The sequence below is a fragment of the Saccopteryx bilineata genome, chromosome 3 (genome assembly GCF_036850765.1).
Source record: "Saccopteryx bilineata isolate mSacBil1 chromosome 3, mSacBil1_pri_phased_curated, whole genome shotgun sequence".
NCBI lineage: Eukaryota > Metazoa > Chordata > Mammalia > Chiroptera > Emballonuridae > Saccopteryx > Saccopteryx bilineata.
The window spans coordinates 70,921,779-70,946,848 of record NC_089492.1 but is presented as its reverse complement, the minus strand read 5'-3'; the positions used below and the strand labels follow the sequence as shown (position 1 = coordinate 70,946,848).

The 25,070-nt window shown below is 38.5% G+C and overlaps 1 protein-coding gene across 8 annotated transcripts in view; it reads left to right on the top strand.

Annotated features, from left to right (window-relative positions):
- STAU2 (staufen double-stranded RNA binding protein 2) overlaps positions 1 to 25,070 on the top strand; it is a 312,186-nt gene that overhangs the window by 30,506 nt on the left and 256,610 nt on the right. For 5 of the 8 annotated variants that reach the window (XM_066266328.1, XM_066266329.1, XM_066266327.1 and 2 more), the window contains 3 exons: positions 2,198 to 2,328; positions 8,062 to 8,221; positions 17,380 to 17,515. In XM_066266328.1, the coding sequence (XP_066122425.1) occupies positions 2,215 to 2,328; positions 8,062 to 8,221; positions 17,380 to 17,515 (410 nt within the window). In that variant the 5' untranslated portion in view covers positions 2,198 to 2,214. Of the gene's footprint in view, positions 1 to 2,197; positions 2,329 to 5,660; positions 5,746 to 8,061; positions 8,222 to 17,379; positions 17,516 to 25,070 lie in introns of all 8 variants that reach the window. The other 3 variants (XM_066266331.1, XM_066266330.1, XM_066266332.1) reach the window with 2 other exon arrangements.

Here is a 25,070-nt window from a genome sequence, read left to right as displayed (position 1 = left end):
TTATGTACTTTTCTTATAAAGTAATGTCATAATCATAATGATTGTGATCAAATTATTGTACCAAATTATTAGTCCTGTAAAGAATATTAAAAAGTTAAAAGATACTGTTTTCTACATTAAAACTTGCCATAGATTGTTTGAAAATGAAGTTCCTAAAACCAGCTATTTTATTCATTTAATGTATTCTCCATACGTTGTGACTCTAGTTTAACTGAGCAGGAAGTAATCTACGTGCATGTTATTTAACACTGATTCATGGGAGATGGAAGAAAAACTAAAAAGCAATTAAATGTGTCTATAAGTGAGATGAAGGAAAAAGATAGCATGAAATAATATAGTATTAGGAAAATATTCTGAAGCTGAAATGATTGCGGTAGAATTCAGAATTACCATACATTTAAAAGTCTTAACCTTATCACAGCATGTGAGTTAAGTAGGATAGATTTGTTACCTTTATTTTACAGATAAAGAATAGATGGCTTAGTATATTTAAGTAAACATCATTAAGACCTTGCAGGTTAGGGAAGGATTCCTTGAGGCCTGAAAAGCACAGTCTATAAAAGATTGATAAATATAATATATAAAATAATGAGTAGAAAGAAGGACAGAAGCAGTTTTCAGAGCAGGAAACCCAAATGATCAATAATAAAATGAGAAGATGGTTCCTTACTTGTAATTGTGGACACAAATTAACATAGTAGGGAAAGCAGAAAACAATAGTGGAATACAATTTGGCAGACATCAGATTATCAAAAACTGAAATACTCAACCACACTGTGTGTTTTCATGGTGGAGGGAAATGGTAATTCTCATGCTGCTGGGGAAGGTAATTTGGGACAATTGTTCTCTGTGCCATTTGGCAGTGTGTTTTTTAACCTGTAAGGCTGAAGAATTGGAGACAAACTAAATGTCTGTCAGTAGAGGAATGGATTAAGAAATAGATATGACATTGTGATGGAGATTATACAGCAGTTAAAATTAATACACTGAATCTAATTTAGGATCTCAAAAACATAATTAACCCTTTGAGTAGTGAGTTTTTTTCATGCTCGCTGACCCCGGGAGTGAGTTTTTTTAAAAAAAAAATGAAATAGTTCCAGTTACAGTTTTGTTAACTTAAAATCATGTTTGTTTGATAACCAATTTCTGGAAACAAGGAGAACATACATTTGCCTTTTTTTAATGTTGCCTTACACATTTTTAAAATAAAAATTTTTGTTATGCAATTCCCTCGTATCTCCCACGAGGACATACATGAATGTTCGTACTACTCAAAGGGTTAAGAGTGAAGAAAGTTGTGAAAATAATATAATTCTTACATTACTATTTATGTGACTATAAAATCACATATATCAAGACTGTGTTTTTCTTTATGGATATGCATGCATGCATATAAATGTATTTAAAATATCCCAGAAGTATATATTCTAATTCAGATAATTGTGGTTTCTAGAATAGATATAGGGAACTTAACTGGAAGGTAATAACTGTCATTTTATTTTATTATTTTTAATGTCTTAAAGGAAACATGGAAAACATCAATTTCAGTTCTGGATGTTAAGGATATGAGCGTTTGTTAAGTTATTCTTTCTATTCATGCTTTCAAAATTTTGTTTAAAAAAAGAAAAAGAAGGTACAGCAAAATAGTTAATGAAAGAACTAGTACTTGAATTTAGAACTTGATTCCCAACTCTTGAGCTTTTCTATTAATAGCCTCCCTCAAAATGAGGAGGAAATAAAGGATCAAAGGATAGAAAAGGTAGACAGAATTGAGTATTACAGTAATAAGAATCAAGAGAATTATGTGCTTATGCTAAAATTGTTTAAGAGGAAAGGAAAGCTACAAGATAAGTTAGAAATTATTACAATCCTGTATTATTACACTTGATCTTAGCCAAAAGGCTGAGAAGTGATATATAATTCTATATTATTTTAAAATCTTTAAGCATGCTGTTATTATATATATGTATAGAAAGCAACTTAGGTACTTAGGAAAAAGTTACCTTAGGTTGTTGTATAAAATGTGATACATATTTCTGTTGCATGTAATAGAAGACATTAGATGACTTGAATTTTTATATAAGTTTGTGAAAATAATTCAAATATATAATCTGATTTAAGCTAAGAGTCAAAATGAGCTTTTCTTCCATTTTGTAAAGTCAAGAAGACAAAAACTTTACAGCCTTTTTATTTACAGCTTCTCTCCAAGATAAAATGGCAAACCCCAAAGAGAAAACTCCAGTGTGTCTGGTAAATGAGTTAGCCCGTTTCAATAGAGTCCAACCCCAGTATAAACTTCTGAAAGAAAGAGGGCCTGCTCACTCGAAGGTAAGGTTATGAAGAGAGGTGGTGAGACATGCTTATCCAAGTCTATCAGACTTAGTACCTCAGGTTTTAATTGTGCTTTATTTTGGGGTGAGGGGGAAGCCAATGGCCTGAAGGCTCTTAGTTCTACATTAAAAATATTTTGAAGTCTATAACTAAACAGTTTTGTAGCTTATTATGCTTTACAAAACTCAGATACAGCACTTTACAAAATCACATGATATATGGGTTCTTGATTTTTCTTTTTGTAAATTAAGGAACTAAGGCACAGACAAGTGAAGTGACTTGCTTAATATTTCATAGATGTCAGAGCCAACATTTGAACATGTGTTCTTTGGCTTCCAAGTATAGCACTCTTTCTATTAAATTATAGCTGCTACAGTAAAAATGCATAGCAGTGGTTAACATGTATAGCAGTGGTTACCTAGTGAGATATCCTTTCCATTGTTTAATTCTGAGACTCACCATTTATAAAAGTTGTATAACCAGTATTGTTATTATCTGTGCATTCACTTATAATATTGTTCTTTTAAATGGAAAAGCACCTTATATTTATATATAGCCTTATACATATATGTTTACACATGTACATGATGCAAAGCAATCTGTAACTAATGTATTCACGTTTGAGCTTTATTCATCTGTTTTAAAAAAATTTCAATTGCGCATACATTTCCTTGGTACATTTTTAATCTTGGATGTTGGAGATTATGATGATAAATATAATATGGAAGCAATTGATTCTGTAAAAGTTGGTTAATCTTTGTAAAGCATCTGCCTATTAGGTTATTTGTTTTCTAGCATGTCCTTTAAAGAAGGAAAATAAGATGAAATTAAAAACCATCAATTTTGGTCTGACTGGGTGGTGGCGCAGTGGATAGAGCATCGGACTGGGATGCGGAGGACCCAGGTTCGAGATCCTGAGGTCGCCAGCTTGAGCGCAGGCTCATCTGGTTTGAGCAAAGCTCACCAGCTTGGACTCAAGGTTGCTGGCTTGAGCAAGGGGTTACTCAGTCTGCTGTAGCCCCACGGTCAAGGCACATATGAGAAAGCAATCAGTGAACAACTAAAGTGCCGCAACGAAAAACTGATGATTGATGCTTCTCATCTCTCTCCGTTCCTGTCTGTCTGTCCTTATCTATCCTTCTCTCTGACTCTCGCTTTGTCTCTGTAAAAAAAAAAAATAATCTGTCAATTTTGTTTTCTATTACAGGCTTTTATGAAGGATTTCTGGGCAACAATTTAATTTGTACATAATATCTTTTGTGCAGAGAAAAAGATCATGGCCGTGGTCTACTTGTCTAGTCATACATCCTCTTCCATGCCCATTCCATCCTCATTCTCTTTCTGGCCCTAATTGTGTTGAACTGTTTGCATTTCTTGTTTATTTCACATCTCTCAGCTTTGCCTATACTGTAGTCTCTTTCTACAAACAAGGTCCTTTTGCTCTTATTCATTTTTTAACTCCCAGTTCACAAATCACATCTTCTGAACCTCTGGAACTTCTCTGACCCCTCCACTGGGCCCCCAACAGGACCATACAGCTCTCTCACTTGTGGTCATTGCTGTGCAATGATATATGTTGGTCATTACTATGTACTAGACTGAGCTTGTTTAGAGGTAATAAAGATTTTATTTCTGTATTTTATGGTTCCTCCAGTAAAGGTCCTCTTTGCTCCTCATTGCTAATTCCAGGTGTTTTTCCTGGAGACCCCCTCCCCCCACCATTTTGATTTTTATAACAGACTGACACCCCCCCCTCGTCCCCTCATGGTAGTCATTAACCTGGGTGATCCCGTGACGTTTTTCATGGCTCACTTTCACTCTCTTCTAACACCCATCCTGTTTTAATTTTTTGGTGATGTCACTGTCTGAATTGATGATTGTTCCAGCATGCTTAGTTGCCCCTTTTGTACTTCTCCAGTTGTCTTGTCTTCCACTCGTTCCTGTGTCATATTCTTGACCTCGTCTTTACCAATAACTGCAAGACTCCATGATTTTATAATGTCAAGCATTCATCTCTCCAACACCTCCTGATATTCCAGTCCATCCCCTCTGGTAGTTTGGCTTCCGTAGTCCTTCCACACCACAAGTCCATTGATTCCACCACTTTTTTTTTTTTAACTGTTTCTCACTCCCCTCAGCCCTCACCTGGCTCCTTATCCCCCTTGACTTCAATGCGCCTTCTGTGTGCCCGCAGTACTCTCTCCCCTCTTGGTCTTTACCTGCGTGGCAGAACCAGCCTAAACCCGAAGCTGGTCTGTCCTTTTCATTTACAGCTGCACTGTCTATAGAGTAAGTAGCACCCCCACTCTCGGTACTAGACCCTCCCCTCTGTCGCTCATTGAAGCCATGCCTCCAGCTGCCCTTCCCCCCCACCCCTTCTTCCCTGTCATCTGTGTCTGAGACCCACCGCGGTCCATGTTCTTACAGGGGAAGCAATGACCTGACTTCTGTCCATGTGCTCTCCTTGCTCCCCCACTGAGTCTCACAGACTCTGACCTGCTTGCGGCGGCTTTCAGTATGTGACTGTTAACTAAAACTAATTGTTTTACCCTTTGCCTTGCCCCCTTTTGTTTTTCTGCTCACATTTTAATAGAACGCTAAATACCTTATGTGAGTTATCGTGGCATTGCTGTGTCTCCTAGGTATTCCAACACAGCTCTTTATTTTTTCTATAGAGTGTTGTTTTGATTTTCTCAAATCTCAGAAGAAGGCTATTATGGTTTAGGGTATAAGGAAGAGAGCCCTGAATAACATAACATGGCATTTCTCCCTCCTTTATTTCCCTACTTTGCTAAGTTGTTAGCGTCCCCGACCAAGTGTTACAGGTGCTGTGCTGGTGTTGGCTCTTCGAGGAGGTTTGCTTTGGAGCACGTGTCCCCGAGGAGGCAGGATCACAGGGCCTTGAACCAAGCAGTCTTTGTTTTTAATCTTGCTAGATTTGCTAGGCTTGATCTTTGCCCTGCATCATCCAGTTTGTGTGGGCTGGAGCAACTCATTTGGAGTCTCAGTTTTCTCATCGGTAACTTAGGAAATCCAATACCCGTTCTAGTGTGGTATAATGGCATGATGATTTGTAAATTCTTGGCAGTTGTGTTGATTATAGAGGTACCCAGGTGATTTTATTATTGCTTCTTAGAAGTGTATAGAATTTTAAAAAGTCCTTGGTAAAATAATAACTACTACATGACAGACACTGTTCCTGCCCCGAAGCTTTCCTCTGCAGTCTTCTGAGATGTTACTCTGTATATCCTGCAGACAAGTCTCTCTTCATTACATTTGCTTGGCAAGTATTGCCTTCTAGTTGGAGCCAGATCTTTTTTTTTTTTTAGCACTGTCTTTTGAAGAGCGGTTTTTAATTTCGATGACTTCGGACATCCATTTGTTCTCATAGAGATTGTGCTTTTGGTGTCAGAGGTAAGAAATCTTTGCCTCATCAGAGATCATAAGATTTTCTTCTGTGTTATCTTCTAGATGTTTTATAGTTTTAGGTTTGACGTTAGGTCTTATGTGTAGGTTTAATTGCCATTAAAACACTTTTTTTATTTATTGATTTTTTTGAGAAAGAAGAAAGGGAGGAGAGAGAGAGAGAGAGAGAGGGAAATATCTATTTGTTCCACTCATTTATGCATTCATTTGTTGATTCTTTTTTTTTTCCCCAAATTATGCTTCTTTGTTTTATTTATTTAAATATTCTTTATTTATTTGTTCCAGAGAGAGAGGAAGGGAAAGAGAGAAGCAGAAACATTGATTTGTTTCTGCATATACTCTGATGGGGTGTCGAACCGGCAACCTTTATGTATTGGGATGATGCTCCAACCAGCTGAGCCATCCAACCTGAGTCATTGGTTGATTTTTGTATGTGCCCTGACTGGGGATCAGACACACAAACCTTGGAGTGTTGTGGTGATGCTCGATCTAACTGAACTATCCGGCCAGGGCTTCATATGAATTTTAAAGTCAGCTTGTCCATTCTCTAAAACATTCTGCTGGGATTTTGAATAGAACTGCTGTGAATCTATAGCTCAGTTTGTGAAAATGAACATGTTAGAAAAATTTAATCTTCCAACACATTAACAACATATATCTAATTTATTTACTCTTTAATTTCTATCAACAGTGTTTTGTAGTTTTTACTGAATAGTTTATATTTCTAGGTTTATTCTAAGTATTTCATGTTTCTATTTATTTGTATTCATATTTTTGATGCCATTATCAGTGGTATTTTTATATTTTAGTTTCTATTTTTATTAATTATTGTTCATCTATAAAAATAGACGAACTCATTCTCATTTCTACATTGATGGATTCCATTTCTTAATCCTTTGTTAAGGATTTGTGTTTAGACCAATAGTTTTGTTTTATTTTGTTTACTTTAGTAGTATCATACTCTGGATTTTGCTCTCAAGGTAATGTTGGCTTCAAGAATCAGACTGTTGGGCAAAGTTCCTTCTTCAGTTTTTTGAAGAGTTTGTGTAAATTGGTATTCTTTTTTTCTTAAATATTTGGTGGAATTTATCACTGAAACCATCTGGGCCTGGAGTTTTCTTTGTGGAGTTTTAACTACATGTTTATTTTCTTTAACATATATAGGGCTATTGGGGTTACCTTTTTCTTCTTGAATGAGCTTTTAGTAAAGTATGTCTTTCAAGGAACTTAAGTTGTTGAAGTTACTGGCATAAACTTGCTAGAAAACATTCCCTTGTTATATTTTTAATACTTTAAGAATCTGTAGCGATGTCACCTCTCTTATTCCTGATATTGGTTATTTGTGTCTTCTCTTTTTTTCATGATTAATTTAGCTAGAGGTTTACCAATTTTATTGATCTTTGCAAAAAAAAAACCCAGCTTTTGATTTTATTGATATATTTTCTCTATTTTAAAAAATTTTTACCTTTATCTTTATTAATTTCTTTTTTTTTGTTTACTTCCGATTTAATTTGCTCTTCTTTTTCAAGTTTCTTAAGGTAGAAGCTTAAATTAACTTATCTGATATCTTTTTTAGTATAGGCATTTAGTACCAGCAATTGGGAATTGTTTTATGAGAAATTCAGGTTTTTAACCTGTTCTTGGTTGGGGTAATGCCACTGGATTTGAATTTAAAATCAAATTTGAATTTGATTTTATTAGCAGTACGCTGGGAGCTTATTACATCTGAGCTAAAAGATGAGGCACAACTGACTCCAACGCAGTGTCCCTGGTAGGCAGAAGAGAGAGGTTTGCGAAATACTTACGAGGTTAACATGGGCAGAATTTGGTGACTGCTTAAGTGTTGTCGAGGATTGAGAAATGTATTGGTGACATAATATTTGATAAGATTGCTGATTCATTGACTTGATCATGCTAAGTATGAAGTGAAAGGAATTTGTTACAGAGAAAGGGCCTTTTGGATCCTCTTATAGTTTCTCTTAATGCTTTGTACTTATTCTACTTTTGTGAGGATCATTTGAAGGGCATTAACAGTATGATTCTATTTAGGCAAGCAATTTCTTCTTGAATTATTCAACCCAAAATATACATGCATGCCCTTAAACCTTTGGATAGAATAGAACAGAATTTGGCACCATCTCAAAGTTCTCTCACGAGGTAGAATAAGATTTTTGTTGCAAATGATCTGTAAGTCACCCCTAGCTCTAAAATGTTTAGTCTATGTTGTATCTGTTCTCTCTCGGACAGCACATTTGATTTCCTCAACAATGTTAATATTTTGCTCTCTCTTTGTGTTTCTCTAAGATGTTCTCAGTACAGCTGAGTCTCGGTGAGCAGACATGGGAATCGGAAGGGAGCAGTATCAAGAAGGCTCAGCAAGCTGTTGCTAATAAAGCTCTGACTGAATCCGCGCTTCCCAAGCCCGTGCAGAAACCACCCAAAAGTAATGTTAATAACAACCCAGGTAGGCATCGACTCGAGTCTTCTGCCGTGCTGCATTTGTGTGTGCCGGTCTCTGTGTTGGTCATGATGGCATGCCAGTTGTGTGTTAATAGTACATATGAGAAAGACAGGCAGATGATAACTGAAGGTGAGAGAATGAAGAAGGTAATTGTAATTATTTAAAAAATTTACTTTAGTGGGTACTATACTGGTGTATTACTGACTTTTTATTTTTAAAAATGTTTCCTTTGATTGGAGAGAGAGAGAGAGAGAGAGAAAGGGGAAGGGAGAGAGAGAAACATTAACTCTTTGTTCCACTTAGTTGTTTTATTTAGTTGTGCACTCATTGGTTGCTTCTCATATGTGCCCTGACCAGGGATTGAACCCATGACCTTGGCATGCTAGGATGATGCTTTGTCCACTGAGCCACTGGGCTGGGACTTTTTTATTTTTATTTTTTCCATTGATTTGAGAGAGAGAGAGAGAGAAAGAAAGAGAGATAAAATTATTGACTTTTTAAACCTTGACAAAAAGAAATTTGGATACAAAGAACAGAAAATAAGATTGAGATTTTCCAGCCTGACCTGTGGTGGCGCACTGGATAAAGCATCCACCTGGAATGCTGAGGTCTTCAGTTCGAAACCCTGGGCTTGCCTGGTCAAGGCACATGTGGGAGTTGATGCTTCCTGCTCCTCCTCCCACTTCTCTCTCTCTCTTTCTCTCTCTTTCTCCCTTCCCCCTCTCTAAAATGAATAATAAAAAAAGTTTTATATAAAAAAAATTGAACCTGATCAGATGGTGGCGCAATGGATAGAGCATTGGACTGGGATGTGTAGGACCCAGGTTTGAAACCCCGAGGTCACTGGCTTGAGCATAGGCTCACTCGGCTTGAGCACAGGCTCACCAGTTTGAGCGAGGGAGTTGCTGGCTTGAAGCCCAAGGTTGCTGGCTTGAGCAAGGGGTAACTCGCTCTGCTGTAGGCCCCCACTCCCCTCCCCCAATCAAGGCACATATGATAAAGCAGTCACTGAACAACCTAGGAGCTGCAATGAAGAATTGATGCTTCTCATCTCTCTTCATGGCTGTCTGTCCCTATCTGTCCCTCTCTCTGACTCTGTATCTGTCAAAAAAAAAAAGAAAAATTGAGTTTTTTTCTAAATTAAAGATAAAAAATGATCGATTTCTTTTTTAAAATATATAATATAGAATTTAATAATTAAATTTTTTTTAGTTTAATAAAGAATTATAAAACTAGCTTAAGAATCTTTTTATTCTGCTTGTTAGTGTAGAAATGATTGATACTTGGTTTAGAATATTTGTATGAAATTTAGTAAGAAGCCTACATGTCCAAAAAGCCCCACAAAAACCCACCTGTGTGTAATATAGTGCTAAATAAATGAACATTCTAATTTTAAGCTTTTAATAATAATTTTAAAGTGTTGTTTTGATCACATATAATACCAGCAATATTATATGTCCAGGGATTTATTGGGAAGAAGCAAGCCTGTACTGAGCATAGTGCATGAATTGACAACATCAAATTAATAAAGTTTCATAAGTAGTACCAACCCTATATCTGTGTACTTATTCATTTCCTTATTCATTTACATGATTACCTCTGACAATATTGCTTTAGGTATTTTTGTGATGGAGTACAAAAAGACATTTTGCCTGCCAATAATGACTCTATAACCTATTTAATTACAGTCCACATGCTTATGCTCATAATCAAGTCAGACACTCCATTTTCACAAGGCACCTGCTGGGTAGACAATAGTCTCCTCTTGCAAGGACTACCTTTTCCAGAACTCTGTGACTTTCCTATTACTAATCCTTTTGCTTCTGTTCAACTGATTCCAGTATTTTTAAAATAAGCTTAAATAAGTCAAAATATTATTACAGTAAAGAAAAAAACCTAGTGTGTTCAGTTTGAAGTTGGTAAGAGGCTACCTAATTATTTAATTTTTAAAAATCTCTTTAGATTATTGGTGGATCATTATTACCCCACCACTACCTCTGTTTAATAAGAACTTTTACATATCTAAGAAGTATAAAACTTAAGGTTTTACAGGTGTACACATGAAACACATACCTCAGTGGTAAAGATGAACTACCAAGTGAGTAATAACAGCAGTTAGTATTGTAACTTGGTAAGCCTGGACGGAGCTGGTTGAGCTGACTGGAGAGCAGGCTGGTGTGCAGGAGAGGAAAGACTGCTCTACTCTGAGGATGGGCATTGGAACTGGAGTCGGGACAATGGGTTTGGTTTAGAAAAATTAGATGGTTTTTAGTTAAAGCAGATAAAAGAGAAGACTGAAGATGTAGTTAGGGAGTGGACTGTGACAGACTTTAGTGCCAGCTTTAGGAGATTAACTTCTCTAGAGCAAGCCCTCGGATAATGTTTCATCAGATGCCATAGGAATGTAAGTCTTGTTTGGGTCACTTAGCATGTGGCAAAGTTGGCTTTCTTCTACACCATTTAGCTTAAAGTTGCTGAACCTATTGATGATACTAAGTGAGAACTTACTGTAGGTTGGTTGGATTAATATTGGCAAGCTGCTGGAGCATATTTTTTAAAAAGTATTTTAGGAGGGCCCTGGCTGGTTGGCTCAGTGGTAGAGCATCAGCCTGGCATATGGAAGTCCCAGGTTTGATTCCCAGCCAGGGCACACAGGAGAAGCACCCATCTGCTTCTCTACCCTTCCCCCTCTCCTTTCTCTTTGTCTCTCCCCCCCCCCCCCCCCCCGCCTGCAGCCAAGGCTCCATTGGAGCAAAGTTAGCCTGGGTGCTGAGGGTGGCTCCATGACCTCCTCCTCAGGTGCTAGAATGGCTCCAGTAGAGCATCGCCCCCTAGTGGGCTTGCTGAATGGATCCCAGTCGGGTGCATGCGGGAGTCTGTCTGTCTGCCTCATCACTTTTCACTTCAGAAAAACACGAAAAACAGAAAAGCATTTTAGGAAATTCAATTTGACATGTGAATGGAAGGTGGAAAATGCTAGGAAGACAATCAGTTATGAAAGCACTATCATAGTTTATGGGGGAAGGAAGAAGGAAAGAAACTCACATACGTTGGGCACCATGGGCCATGCTCTGCCAGTGCTGAGAGTAGCAGCTGGAATGGGACAGGACAGGTAGTCCCAATCCATGGCGGAAGCCACGGGAGGGCAGCGCTCTCCAGGGCAGTGGCATGCATGAAGCCCGAGCAGAATGTGCTGGAGCCAGGCCAGCAAGGGAGCCAAGGAGGGAAGTAGCACAGAGTCTGGGGGCCAGTGCGGATGAGTCTCCACTCTGGAAAGTTGCAGTGAGCTGAGAAAATGAGCTGATTTTGGGCAGTAAATGTATGAAATGGAGTCTGATAGTATGTGCCGGCAAGTGCACACGTTACAGCTGCGGAATCTGGATGGGTTTCTGCTCTGTAATTGTGTTAGCAGATCCACAGGCTCTGCCAGAGCCTGGGCAGTCTCCCTGTTGCCATTTCTAGTGGTTGCACGACTCCACAGGGAACACCATTCTGCTTTCTGACATCTGAGGTTCGTTGCACCTGCTAGTCGGAACCACACACTGGATAGCTCATTTTACTCAACATTATCTTTGTGAGATTCATCCGTGTTATTTACATTGCAGTATTCCATTACTTGAATATACCACAATTTATTTAGTCATTGTACCATTGATGGACAGTTGGGTTGTTTCTGATCATATATATATCTAAATATATATATATATATATATATATATTTAGTGAGAGAGAGAGAGAGAGAGACAGTGAGACTGAGAAAGGACAGACAGGAAGAGAAGGGAGAGAGATGAGAAGCATCAGTTCTTCATTGTATCACCTTAATTGTTCATTAATTGCTTTTTCATATGTGCCTTGACGGGGGGGGGGGGGGAGGCAGAGCAAGTGAGCCCAGCAAACTTGGGCTTCAAGCCAGTGACCTTTGGGCTCAAGCCAATGGTCATGGGGTCATGTCTATGATCCCACGCTCAGGCCAGTGACCCCACGCTCAAGCTGCGCTCAAGCAGGATGAGCCCTCACTCAAGCTGGCGACCTCGGGGTTTGAACCTCGGTCCTTGCATCCCAGTCCAACACTCTATCCACTGCGCCACCATCTGGTCAGGTTGATTATTCTTGTATATAGACATTTCCATTGGGGATGTATCCAGGGTTGGAATTGTTGGGTTATAGGTTATGCACGTGTTCATGCTAAAATCAAACCAGAAGATGAATTAAGGTTGTCCAAGCAGGGCTGAACTAGCCCAGGTCAGAAACAGAGCAGGTAAAAAAGCTCCTGTGCTGTTTGGGAGTGGGATTGAATCTGTGGATAGACACTGCACTCCAGCCTCGGCACATGGCAAGACCTGTCTTGTTTGCCCCTCCTTGATTTATAGAATTTGTGTCATTTGAATGAATTAACAAATGAATGTATGCCTTTTTCCAAGTTCATACTTAAAAAAAAAACATACATAATATATACATACATGATGCCAAACATCATTTTCCCTTCCTTGCCAATGTACGGTATCTTCAGCTTTCAGAATTTTTAGCACTTCTTGCCCTGGCCAGTTGGCTCAGTTGGTTGGAGCATCATCCTGATGTGCAAAAGTTGGAGGTTCGATTCCTGGTCAGGGCACAGACAGGAACAGGTCGGTGTTTCTGTCTCTCTCCTCCTCTCTCTAATAAAGCAATAAACAAATTACAGAGCATTTTAATAATTCTTGTGGGGGGTATAGTAGTAATTCATTGTGGTTTTAATTTGCATTTCTTAATACTAAATGGAGCCGAGGCCGTTTTCGCATGCCTGCCGGCTCTCTTGTTGTAGAGTGTTGGTTGAAGTATTTTTCCCATTACAAACTGCATTATTTGTGTTTTAAATTTTTCTATTTTTTGACTTGTAGGTCTCTTATATATTCTGGATTCATATCCTTTGTCAGTACTGCAGATGCCTTTCCATACTCCTAATGGTGCATTTTGACAAACAGAAATATTTTTATTTTAATAAAGCCTAATTTATTAGTCTTTTCCCTTATTGTATGCCAGTGCTTTTGTGTGTGCTAAGACATCTTTGTCTTCTACAAAGTTATGAAGATAACCTTATTATCCTTTTAGAAGCTTTATTATTTTGTCTTTTAAATTTAGAACTATAGTCTGTCAGAAATATCAGGAATAAGGTTTATGCATGATGTGAGGTCCAAGAGTTTTCTTTTTAATATAGAGGCATTCAGTAAACTCAGTCCCATTTATTGAAGACATTGTGATCTGTTGCACTGCAGAGAAGGAAAGCTCAGACTTCACAGAGAATAGAGGAGTCTTAAATAGTAGTTATACTCCAGAGAGGAGCTAAAGTCACATACAAGATGTCTATTCTGCTAGTTAAAAATACATCAGGCCCTGGCCCGTGGCTCTGGATAGAGCATTGGCTAGGTGTATGGATCCCCCGGGTTTGAATCTTGGTCAGGTCACACAGGAGAAGCAACCATCTGCTTCTCTCTTCCTCCCTCTCCCCCTTCTCTCTCTCTTCCTCTCCTGCAGACAGTGACTTGATTGGTTTGAGCATGGCCCTAGGTGGCTGAGGATGGATGGCTTGGTTGGTCAGCCTCAGGTGCTAAGAATAGTTATGTACTCGAGCTTTAGCTCCAGATGGGGTTGCTGGGTGGATCCTTGTTGGGGCACATGTGGAAGTCTGCCTCACTGTCTCCCTTCCTCTCACCTAAAATAAATAAAAAAGAGTAGAAAAAAAGAATACATCATAGGACTATTTTGCTTTCTTTCTCCTATTTTTTTGAACTTTTTTTGGGTGGAGGGAATAATTTTAGATTTATATAGTTTGTAGAAAGAGTATGTGGAGCCCCGTGTACCCTTCACCCAGATTCCCAATGGTTAACTATTCTGAGCCATTTGAGGGTAAGTTGTGGACATGGTGTCTCTACCCCGCAGTACTCAGTGTGTATCTCCTAAGTCCATTGGCACTTTCCTCTCAGGAAGTTAACACTGATCCAGCATTAACACGTTGTCCACAGACTCCATGTGGATTTCACTGATCTTCCGGTCCTGTTCTCCATAGGTCCAGGATCTGACCTGGACCATGTACTCAGCATTTCTCTTCATTCTACTTGGTCTGGAATGGTTCCTCTGGAATGAGATCTTGAAGAGGGTAGACCATGTCGTTTGTAGAATGCTGCTCAGCTGAGTTTGTCTAGTGTCTCTTCATGGTTGATTCATTTTAGCGTGACTGTCATAGGCATGACCTGGGCTTACCTCAGTGTCTCATATCAGGGGACACCTGATTCTGATTAGTCCCATTAGTGATATCTTTTGTCACTTGGTGACGAATATGTCTGCCAGCCTTCTCTATTGTCAAGTTAATAAGTATGGCTTATTATTAGATTGTATGTAGTATTTTCTGAGGACACACTTGGAGACTATATGAACGTTCTGTCCCTCATCAACTTTCCTTCACCCACCAGATTTCTCACCCATTAGTGGTTCTTGTCTGAATCAGTTACTGCTCTGAAGATTCCCAAAGAGTGTTTTTTTTTCTTTTGTGATTTAAAACAGCAGAAACTTATTCTTTCCCAAACGGTGATTTTTAAATTCCAATATTCTTTTCAGATTTATTAGTTGTCATTCTACCCAAGAGCTTTCTCTTCCCCTCATATTTTGTTTATTTATGTCACTATAGACTCTTCCATCCCTATTTTACTTAGAAGTTTATAATCTATCATTGTGAACATTTTTTTTAAGTGAGAGACAGAGACAGAACTTTTTTTTTTTTTTTAGTGAGAGAGACAGAGACAAAGAGAGGGACAGAGATAAGGAGAGATGGAGACAGACAGGAAGGGAAAGAGATGAGAAATATCAATTCTTTGTTGTGGCACCTTAGTTGTTCATGATTGTTTTCTCATATGTGCCTTGACCAGGGGGCTACAGCAGAGCGAGTGACCCCTTGTTCAAACCAGCAACCTTGGGCTTCAAGCCAGTGACTTTTGGGCTCAAGCCAGCGACCATGGGGTAATGTCTTTGATCCCATGCTCAAGCTGGCGACCTCGGGGTTGCTAACCTGAGTCCTCTGCGCTCCAGTCCAACGGTCTCTCCACTGTGCCACCACCTTGTTAGGCCACAGTGGCTCTCTAGTTAATAGCCCCAAACTGGAAACAACCTAAATATCCCATCAACAGCACAATAAATAAACTGGTATAAAATTTGTTTGAATACATTGGAATATTCAGTGATTAAAAAAAGTTTGAAATACTGATCTAGTCAATAAAATCATTTTGTCAAGTGAAAGAGGCAAGACAAAAGAATACATGTTCAGATTTGAAGAACAGACAAAACTAATCTGATGACAGAGGTCAGAATGAGTAACTTGGGAGTTAGATCTTGACCAGGAAATGGTGTCAGGAGCTTTCTAGGTGATGGAAATATTCATATCTTGATCTGAGTACAGGTCACATGAATGTTTACATGTGTAGGAATTCATATGCTTTATGTATAAGGTCTGTACATTTTATTTATCCCTTGGTAAAGTACTGAACAAAAGAGAGAAAAAAGGACTTTCTCTTCCTCTGACCTGATTGTATGGATTAAATTAGGGATTTGGATTGATTTGATTTACTAGCCTATTAACTTTTCTTTGCTGTTTTTTCTTATTTGTACCTTTTTCTCCCCCCTCCCCTCTGTCCTTCACTCCCTCTAGTTTCCCCTCTTCTTTACTTTGGTTCAGTTCCTGTTCCTTTTAATTCTTCGGTGGTTTCACACAAATTCTTTAAAAATGAGACACAGTGAGCAGGTTCTTGACCCTTGGTGGGTTGCTTGTGACCTGGCTGCTGGTGTGGGTTTGTATGGGACCCCCACCCCTTTGCTGGTGCTGCAGTAGCCCCAATTTCTTTGTGGCAGTAAGTGGACCCGATTTTGTATTTGATGGAGCCTTAAATGTATGGTGCACAGGCGTAATTAAGATGAATGGTACAGAATTTACATTGCAAGTAAATTTTACTTTCTACGAAAACTTTAGGTTTATTTTTGTGATTGGTTATATGGAACATATGTACGTGTATTTTATTAAATAATCCCTTTTAGTACTTAAAATAACTTGACATACTAATTTTATATTATGTGTCATCACGGAATTATTCAAACTTGTACTGGAGAGGATATGATAGCAATGTCTCTGTACCCATCATGAACTGCAGCCCTTACCCATACCTGATGGCCAACCTGTTTTCCATCTGTCTCTCCTTTGGATTATTTTGGTACTATTTTCAGATAGGTCACTTCATCCTAAACACTTCAGTATGATTCTATAAAGACAGAAAGCTTTACTTGTGTTGCTTTGTCCTATTGTTGGTTATAGAATAAATTTGAAATTTATTTTCATTAAATTCAAGAATAACTTGTATTCCTTGTTAAGTTTAATTGCTTGATTAACAAAATGTAAATAAAAATATTCACAGATGATAATGTTTTTAATAATTAGATAATTGTAAGGTTTCTGGGGTAATTAATGGTGAAGTTGAATATTTTCTTTATAATATCCAAAATAATCAATCTATGAAACTTGTGTTTGCCATATTTTGAAATAATATCACTATAAAGTTGAATTTTTGGTCATTAAATATAGAAAATGTTGCAAAAACCCTAGATAGATTTAAAAAGTTATTTTTTACTTATTGATTTTTAGAGCGAGAGGAAGGGGGAGAGAGAGAGACAGGAACATCAATCTGTTTCTGTATGTGCCCTGATCAGTGTCCCACCGACAACCTTTGCCTATCAGGGTAACGCTCTAACCAACAGAGCTCCAGGCCAGGGTGTAAATAGATTTCATTAGATATGATTTTCCTGTTTAAGTACTTTGTTTATGCACTCCCTTAGAAAATCATCTCTTCTTCCATGGCAATTATATATACCGTATTTTTTCGCTCCATAAGATGCACCTGATCATAAGACATTCTTAGGGTTTTATGGAGGAAAATAAGAAAAAAAAAACTGAACCAAATGATGTGTTAAAATATTTAATAAAATACCATATTTTTCGCCCCATAAGATGCACGGGCATTTCCCCTCCACTTTTGCAGGGGAAAATTGCATCTTATGGAGCGAAAATTACGGTAATAGAGATTTAGCTTGCATAATTTATTATGGAAATGTTTCACTTGTGTGCCTTTCATATGTTTTCTGAACAGGTAGTATAACGCCCACTGTGGAACTGAATGGGCTGGCCATGAAAAGGGGAGAGCCTGCCATCTACAGGCCACTAGACCCCAAGCCTTTCCCAAATTACAGAGCTAATTACAACTTCCGGGGCATGTACAATCAGAGGTGTGTATGTCTGTTCTGGTTTTGTTCTTATTTATTATTTTATACACACTGTAAATGTTTCTGAAACTCAGAGAGTATTTTAATTGTAAAGAATATTGACTTTGGACATTTTGCATGGAATTTAGTTAAACAAACTCACGAGGACTATTTAAAGTAATAGCTTAAAAAATTAACTGGTTTTCAAGAACTAGTCTGAATAAAATATAAACATGAATGTTTATAATTTTTTTAAAGATAATTTTTATTGTGGTAAAAGCATGAAATTATATTTTTTTCAATGAAATCTAGTACTGTGAAAACAGGAGTAAGAGCTTACTTAAATTTTTTCCGTTAAGAGTTTTATAATTTACAAAAAATTGTTGGGCAGATGTACTAAGTCTTTCTGCACATTACATAATTTTGTGATAATTACAAATGTAACAGAATTTTCGTTAACCCTTTGAGTACTGAGTTTTTTCATGCTCGCTGACCCGTGGGAGTGAGTTTTTTTTCAAAAAATGAAATTAGTTCCAGTTACAGTTTTATTAACTTAAAATCATGTTTGTTTGATAACCAATTTCTGGAAACAAGAAGAACATATATTTGTCTTTTTTTTTTCTGAAGCTGGAAACAGGGAGGCAGTCAGACAGACTCCTGCATGCGCACCAGGGGGCGGTGCTCTGCGCATCCGGGGCTTTGCTCTGTCGCGACCAGAGCCACTCTAGCACCTGGGGCAGAGGCCAAGGAGCCGTCCCCAGCGCCCGGGCCATCTTTTGCTCCAATGGAGCCTTGGCTGTGGGAGGGGAAGAGAGAGACAGAGAGGAAGGAGAGGGGGAGGGGTGGAGAAGCAGATGGGTGCTTCTCCTGTGTGCCCTGGCTGGGAATCGAACCCGGGACTTCCGCACGCCAGGCCGATGCTCTACCGCTAAGCCAACTGGCCAGGGCCCATTTGTCTTTTTTTAATGTTGCCTTACACATGTACGATCATACTCTGGATGGTCAGGAGGCACGGGGATGCACATGAGCGTTCATACTACTCAAAGGGTTAATAAGCATGGCAGAATTTTTTTAAGTTTATTACTTTTCCAGATTATTTATAAAAGCAATTTAACTTATTATAGAGGATGTGAAAAATGCAGAAAGTTAAAAAGAAATTATAAATAATTTGCAGTCCCAGAATTAACCACCTTTAATATTTTGTATACTTTATATTCTTTTTATACTTTGCATATAAATATAACCAAATTGAAGTTTACATTATATGCAATTTCTATAGTACTTTATGGAGTTATATAATATATGAATGATAAAATGCACAAACCTTAAATGTTCATCTTGATGACTTTGGTTATTTTATTTTTGTATGTATTATATATGTTTACAGTTTATTTGATGACTTTTTAAACGTGTGTATCATATGTCACCATCTTGATCAAGGAGGTTTTCATCACCCCTGGGAGTTTCTTCTGCCTTTTACCAAAAGTAAACATGCTTCTGTCCCCATAGAATAGTTTTGCCAGTAACTGAATTTCATATAGCTAGACTCATCCAGTGTTTACTTTTTTGTGTCTGGCTTTTTTTTACATCATAGAATGGTCTTCTTGTTTTGTTTGTTTGCTTTTGTTTTTAGAGATTCATTTATGTTGCTCATATCTGGGTTTAGCCCTTTTTTTAATTGCCTAATAATGTTCCTTTGTCTTACTGTTTCATAATTTGTTCATCATATATTTAGCATTATGTTCATTTCATTTAATATAGTGATCATTTTTCATATCTTTAAGTAATCTTTGAAAAAAATTTTTTTTGTATATTTCTGAAGTTGGAAACAGAGAGGCAGTCAGACAGACTCCCACATGTGCCTGACCGGGATCCACCAGGCATGCCCACCAGGGGGCAATGCTCTGCCCATCTGGGACATCGCTCTGTTGCAATCAGAGCCATTCTAGTGCCTGAGGCAGAGGCCATGGAGCCATCCTCAGCGCCTGGCCAACTTTGCTCCAGTGGAGCCTTGGCTACAGGAGGGGAAGAGAGAGACAGAGAGGAAGGAGAGGGGGAGGGGTGGAGAAGCAGATGGGCGCTTCTCCTGTGTGCCCTGGCTGGGAATCGAACCCAGGACTCCTGCACGCCAGGCCGATGCTCTACCACTGAGCCAACCGGCCAGGGCCTGAAAAATATTTTTGATGGGTGTTAATGCTTCATCTGGCCAAGATATACTTTATAAGTATACAAACAGGTCTAAACAAATAATACTTTATAATTATACAAACAAAATATACCTTTTTGGGGCATCTAGGTTTCCCTCTTTTTTGACAGTTATAATTAATGCTGTATAGTAAAGAGTATACAGTATACAGATTTTTGTTTACATCACTAATTATTTCTTTAAGATAGATTATTATAAAGGAAATATTGGTTTACAAAGAATAATGTTTTGCCCAATTACATTAAAGTTTGTATGAACTTCTTACAGTATATTGTCGTTGCATTTTGACAACACAAATTGAGTTTGAACACTTTGTTTTGTATGATAGTTAAAAAGTGGAATGTTTTTAGGTTTTGGTTTTATTGTGAGACTGAATCATTTTCAGATATTATTAGTTGCTTGTCCTTTCTGATTTGTTTTAGTTTGCCTATTTTTATTGTATTGCTTGACCAGTCTTCCAGTGTTTATGTATTGAGGATATTACAGTAAATATTTAATTTTTCTGCTTAAGAAAGTTGGCTAGTTTTGTGTTGTTTTTAATATACTACAATTTAGATGTTATACACTCTAATTTGTTAATTATTTTTTATTTCTTCCACTGCTTTTATGTTCAAGAAATTCTTTTTTTTTTTTTTTTTAAATAAATTTTTATTAATGGTAATGGGATGACATTAATAAATCAGGGTACATATATTCAAAGAAAACATGTCTAGGTTATTTTGTCATTAAATTATGTTGCGTACCCCTCGCCCAAAGTCAGATTGTCCTCCGCCACCCTCTATCTAGTTCTCTGTGCCCCTCCCCCTCCCCCTAACTCTCTCCCTCCCTCCCTCCCATGTCCTCCCTCCCCCCCACCCCTGGTAACCACCACACTCTTGTCCATGTCTCTTAGTCTCATTTTTATGTTCCACCAATGTATGGAGTCATGTAGTTCTTGTTTTTTTCTGATTTACTTATTTCACTCCTTATAATGTTATCAAGATCCCACCATTTTGCTGTAAATGATCTGATGTCATCATTTCTTACGGCTGAGTAGTATTCCATAGTGTATATGTGCCACATCTTCTTTATCCAGTCTTCTATTGAAGGGCTTTTTGGTTGTTTCCATGTCTTGGCCACTGTGAACAGTGCTGCAATGTTCAAGAAATTCTTACATGTGATCAGATATTTGCTGATGCTTTAAAAATTTTTTGAGATATAATTGTATAACACTGAAAATTTAAGGTGTTTGACATTGATTTGATACATTTATATTGTAGTATGATTGCCATCGTAGTGTTAGCAAACACCTCTGTCATATCACATAATTATCATTTTGTCTAGGGGTGGGAGGCTAACACTTTTAAAATTATTTCATATACTTACTGACATTCCAACTCAGATGTGAGGAGAGATATTTATTTACTCTCTCCATAATCTAATACTTTGTGATATCTTTCTTGGTAATGGATAAATGATGATTTAAAACTTGGTCCATATTCAAATTGTTAGTAATTCATTTAAATATTTTTGCTCAGGTTCTTGAAGAAAAAAAAGGGGACAGTCTCTTAGACTTCTGCCCCTCCCACTTTGCTCTCAGCAATTGTCCTGGGAGGAAGAAAGGGCCCTCACTTCTGTGGGTGTCCTGTATGGTGCCCTGGCTTCTCTGGTCTTTGTGGCGATGTTCCTTGTCCACCAGGTAGCTGACACCTCTCATGCTTGCCCTGCTGACACCTGCACTGGGTGATCATGGTCCACCACTTCCTCCTGAGTCATCCTTGAGTGTGTCTGCCATCTTTCCTGGCTGCCTTGGCCCAAACCCTGAGGTGTCCTGGGTCCCTGGGATGTTCTTCCATCATCTGTGTCCTCTTGCATACGTGGCACATCCTGTGGCAGACATGTCCACTCTCAGCTGGTGTCTGTGCTGCGTAGGAGGCAAGAGAGACGTAACATTTGTCTCCTAGTTGCTTCACTCTCTGTTTTTTTGTATGACATGCCCATTACCTTCCTTGTCGGTCAGCTTACCTAATAGAAATAAAACTGTCTGCCTACTTGAGCACACTAGAGAGGTTTGGTCACCTGACGTAGCAACCTTGTCTATTTTCTATTGGTAAGGTACTTAGCTTTTAAGTGTTTATTGATTTTGATATTTATAGTCTTATATTGAAATTTTGCTAGAGTTTTGATTAGTAAATTTATTATTTATTTTTAATTTTTTTTTGTTGTGGTATAATTAATATATAACACTGTGTTTCATTACTTATAAACGAAAGGCATCCGGTGCCAAAGTGGTGAAAATGAGACATTCATCTCCGTCCTTATGGAGCTCATGCTCTCGTGGGGGAGGCAGTCCGTCAGTGTGCGGCAGTTACTCACCAAGAAGGTGGCATTGTTAGTAACAAAGGCCTGAAGAAGGAGAGGGAACAGGCGGTGTGAATGGCATGAGAGGAGGGAGAGGGCTTGGAATATGAGGATGTCACAGGGCTCCTGTGGTTTGCTTTGATTTTACTTTTTCTGCTTTACATCTTCTATTAAGAATATTGACATTTTTCCTTTGGCCATTCCTCTTTTCACAATCTGATTCCATGTTGTCATGAAGGGTACAAGAATTTAATTTGACTTCTCCAAAGGGTTGTGCCGTAGGCCATTCCCATTTAATGGATTAAGTGGGCTTTCCCTCCAGATTTCTGGAGGGCCTTGAGAATTTTCTGTAGGTTCCAAAAAGGGTAAGAAGAAAATGGGGAAGCTGCCCTGCCGTGTTTCACAAAAGCTCTCTGCTCACCATTACTCTGTTAAAATGATGGTACCACATGGTGTAATTTGCAGGTGACAACCCTTGAATTTGTTACAGGGAATATGGACCCAAAGATTCAAGAGGTCTCCTCTTGTTCATATTCCAGCTGAAGCAGTAGCTGCTTAATAAGGCTAGGAATGAAAGATTAAGAAGTTTAAGAAACAGATATCATTAATAGGGGTTTTTAAAAAGATCTTTTTGCTTTCTACTTAAAATAATGTTAAGTAATTATTAGATATTACCCATGTTGTCTTTTTAGTCCATTCTTTCCTGATAAGGTTCCTCCATTTGAATTTGTTCAGAGGCCTAAGGAGGAACTCATAAAAAGACCTTCCCCACCTTCTCCCCACCCCCATTTCGGTGGCTGGAGAGAAAAGAGATTATTATTACGACCTGGAATCTGAAGGACTGGTCGGCCTTTGTTATACCCAGGATGTTTGAAAGTCCAGGTGCATTTTTGTCTCATTTGTGGCCCTGTTCACTAACAGGTATATTATACACTTGAAAGCATACACAAATTTATATGACCAAGTACAAGATATAAAGATTGGAGAACATTGTGTGCTTTTTTTGTTGTCCCAGATTTGTTACAAAAAAATTAATATACATTATCTCAAGGAATAGAATGGTTAAAATCAGGCCACCTACAATTTATAAGTTTTGTACATTCACAGATGAAAGAAAAAAATTATGATTGCTTGGCAAGTGGCCAGAGAGCCCATGGCCCACTGATGCCGATTGCCAAAGGGCCACCCGTCCGCCTCACTCACTGAAAGGGGGAGCTTGCCCCGTGTAACTGGAATGTCTCGGGGAGCGCTTCAGGCAGGGCTGGGTGGAGACCTTTCGTGTTGTTTCCCCTCGTTTTTCATTTCTCTTTCTAGCTCTTGTCTCATTTTTCTTCTGCTTGGCTTTATTTTCAAAGAAACTCGCTTGATTTACTATACTTCCTTTGCTACCAAGTCCTTTGACTTGCACTTTAGAGAAGGAGAACACGCTTTTGGTTTGGGATTATTCTTAGGGGCGGGGGGACCTTGAGTAGACTGGCCATCCCAGCGTTTGTCATGCAGACTGGATTTGGGGTGGGGGGGACTTTAATTGGCCAAGGTTGGGTTTGCGCCCAGCCTGGATAAACAGGGTTTAGTCCCATGCAAATGGCTCTGAAGAGCACAATGATTTCATAGAACAGTTCCCCAAAGGCACAGATTCTGAGAGAAAATAATTTCCATTACTGTCAGAACGTTCGGTTCAAATTGCAGTTCTGATGCTCTTAGATGTGGGATTTTGGGCAAGGCACTGGACCTCCCTTACTTTCCTTATTTTCTAAATAAACATAATAGCAAATGAAAGGACTTTGGTGAGGCCTCATTCATTCAGCAAAAATTTATTTGAATGCCAGCCTACCCTTTGCCACATGTTGTGTTAGAGTAGATACTTTAATGAAACACAATCTAGTAGATTCTGAGACTGTTGGAAGAGGGAGACAATGAAAAGAAACAAGAACAGAATGATAGCTGTGTCCGTATGGTGAGATGGAGACACTGAGAACAATCACTTCCCTCAGACTGGGGAATCAGAGAAGCCTCCTTGGAGGAATTCACACTTAAACCGAATCTTCATGGTTAACCAGGTGTCAGCCAGGTGAAGAAGGTTAGGGAAAGCAACCTAGATGGTGGGAATAACGGCAAAGAATCCTGAGAAGTTTAGTTCATTCGTGGACTTGCAAGCAAATTGGTCCGGCTGGGATGACAAGGCTGAAGTTCAGGCAGGGTGCTGGTCTGGATGTGCTCAGGTGGCACGCCGAGAGGCGGTGTCGAGTATTTCCTGAAGGTGATTCACAGTCATTGAAGGATTTTAAACTGGGAGACAAAATAACCATATATATATAATTATTAAAAAAGAATATTACTTTAATGGTATATGGAGAACATATAGTTTGGATAGGCTTAGAATTTAAGGGAAAAAGATGAATTACAAGGATATTATTGTAGTTCAGACTTAACATGGTGAGAGCTGGGGACAGTGAAGATGGGGAGAAGGGGTGGCTGGCGTGTAGGTATTTAGAAGGTAGACTTGATAGCACTTGGAGATGGATTGGATGGGGAACAGAGGATAACTTTCACATCTCTAAATCGCTAGAAATACTGTTGACAATGGGAGGAGTTGGAGCAGGTCTTGGGAGAAATGAGGAGTTCGATTTTGACCGTGTTGAGTTTATATTACCTATGAGGTATTTAGGAGGAGTCATTTTCTCACTCTTTGAAGCCTCAATGAAGGCTGTGCAAAGATAATCTTTGGCTTTGAGTGTTGGTTGGAAGTACATATGGGAAAAGGAAGCTCGGGGTCTAGAGCTTTCAGAGTAGCCTGTGTAATGTCTCTTGCAGAAAACGCCATTGTTTAGGATACGACCTCAGTTTGAGTGACCCATCTGTTGTTCGTTCATCTAGGATTTGTACTCCCTTCCCAAAAGGGTTTGTATATTGGTTTGTTGTCATTCATTTTAGAAGAATTTTATGGCTTGTACCCATGCCAAGTACCCCTGTCCTCAGGTGTGATTGGAATATATTTTGTGTGAAGACAATATTTGCTTGCCTTTGTTTAGT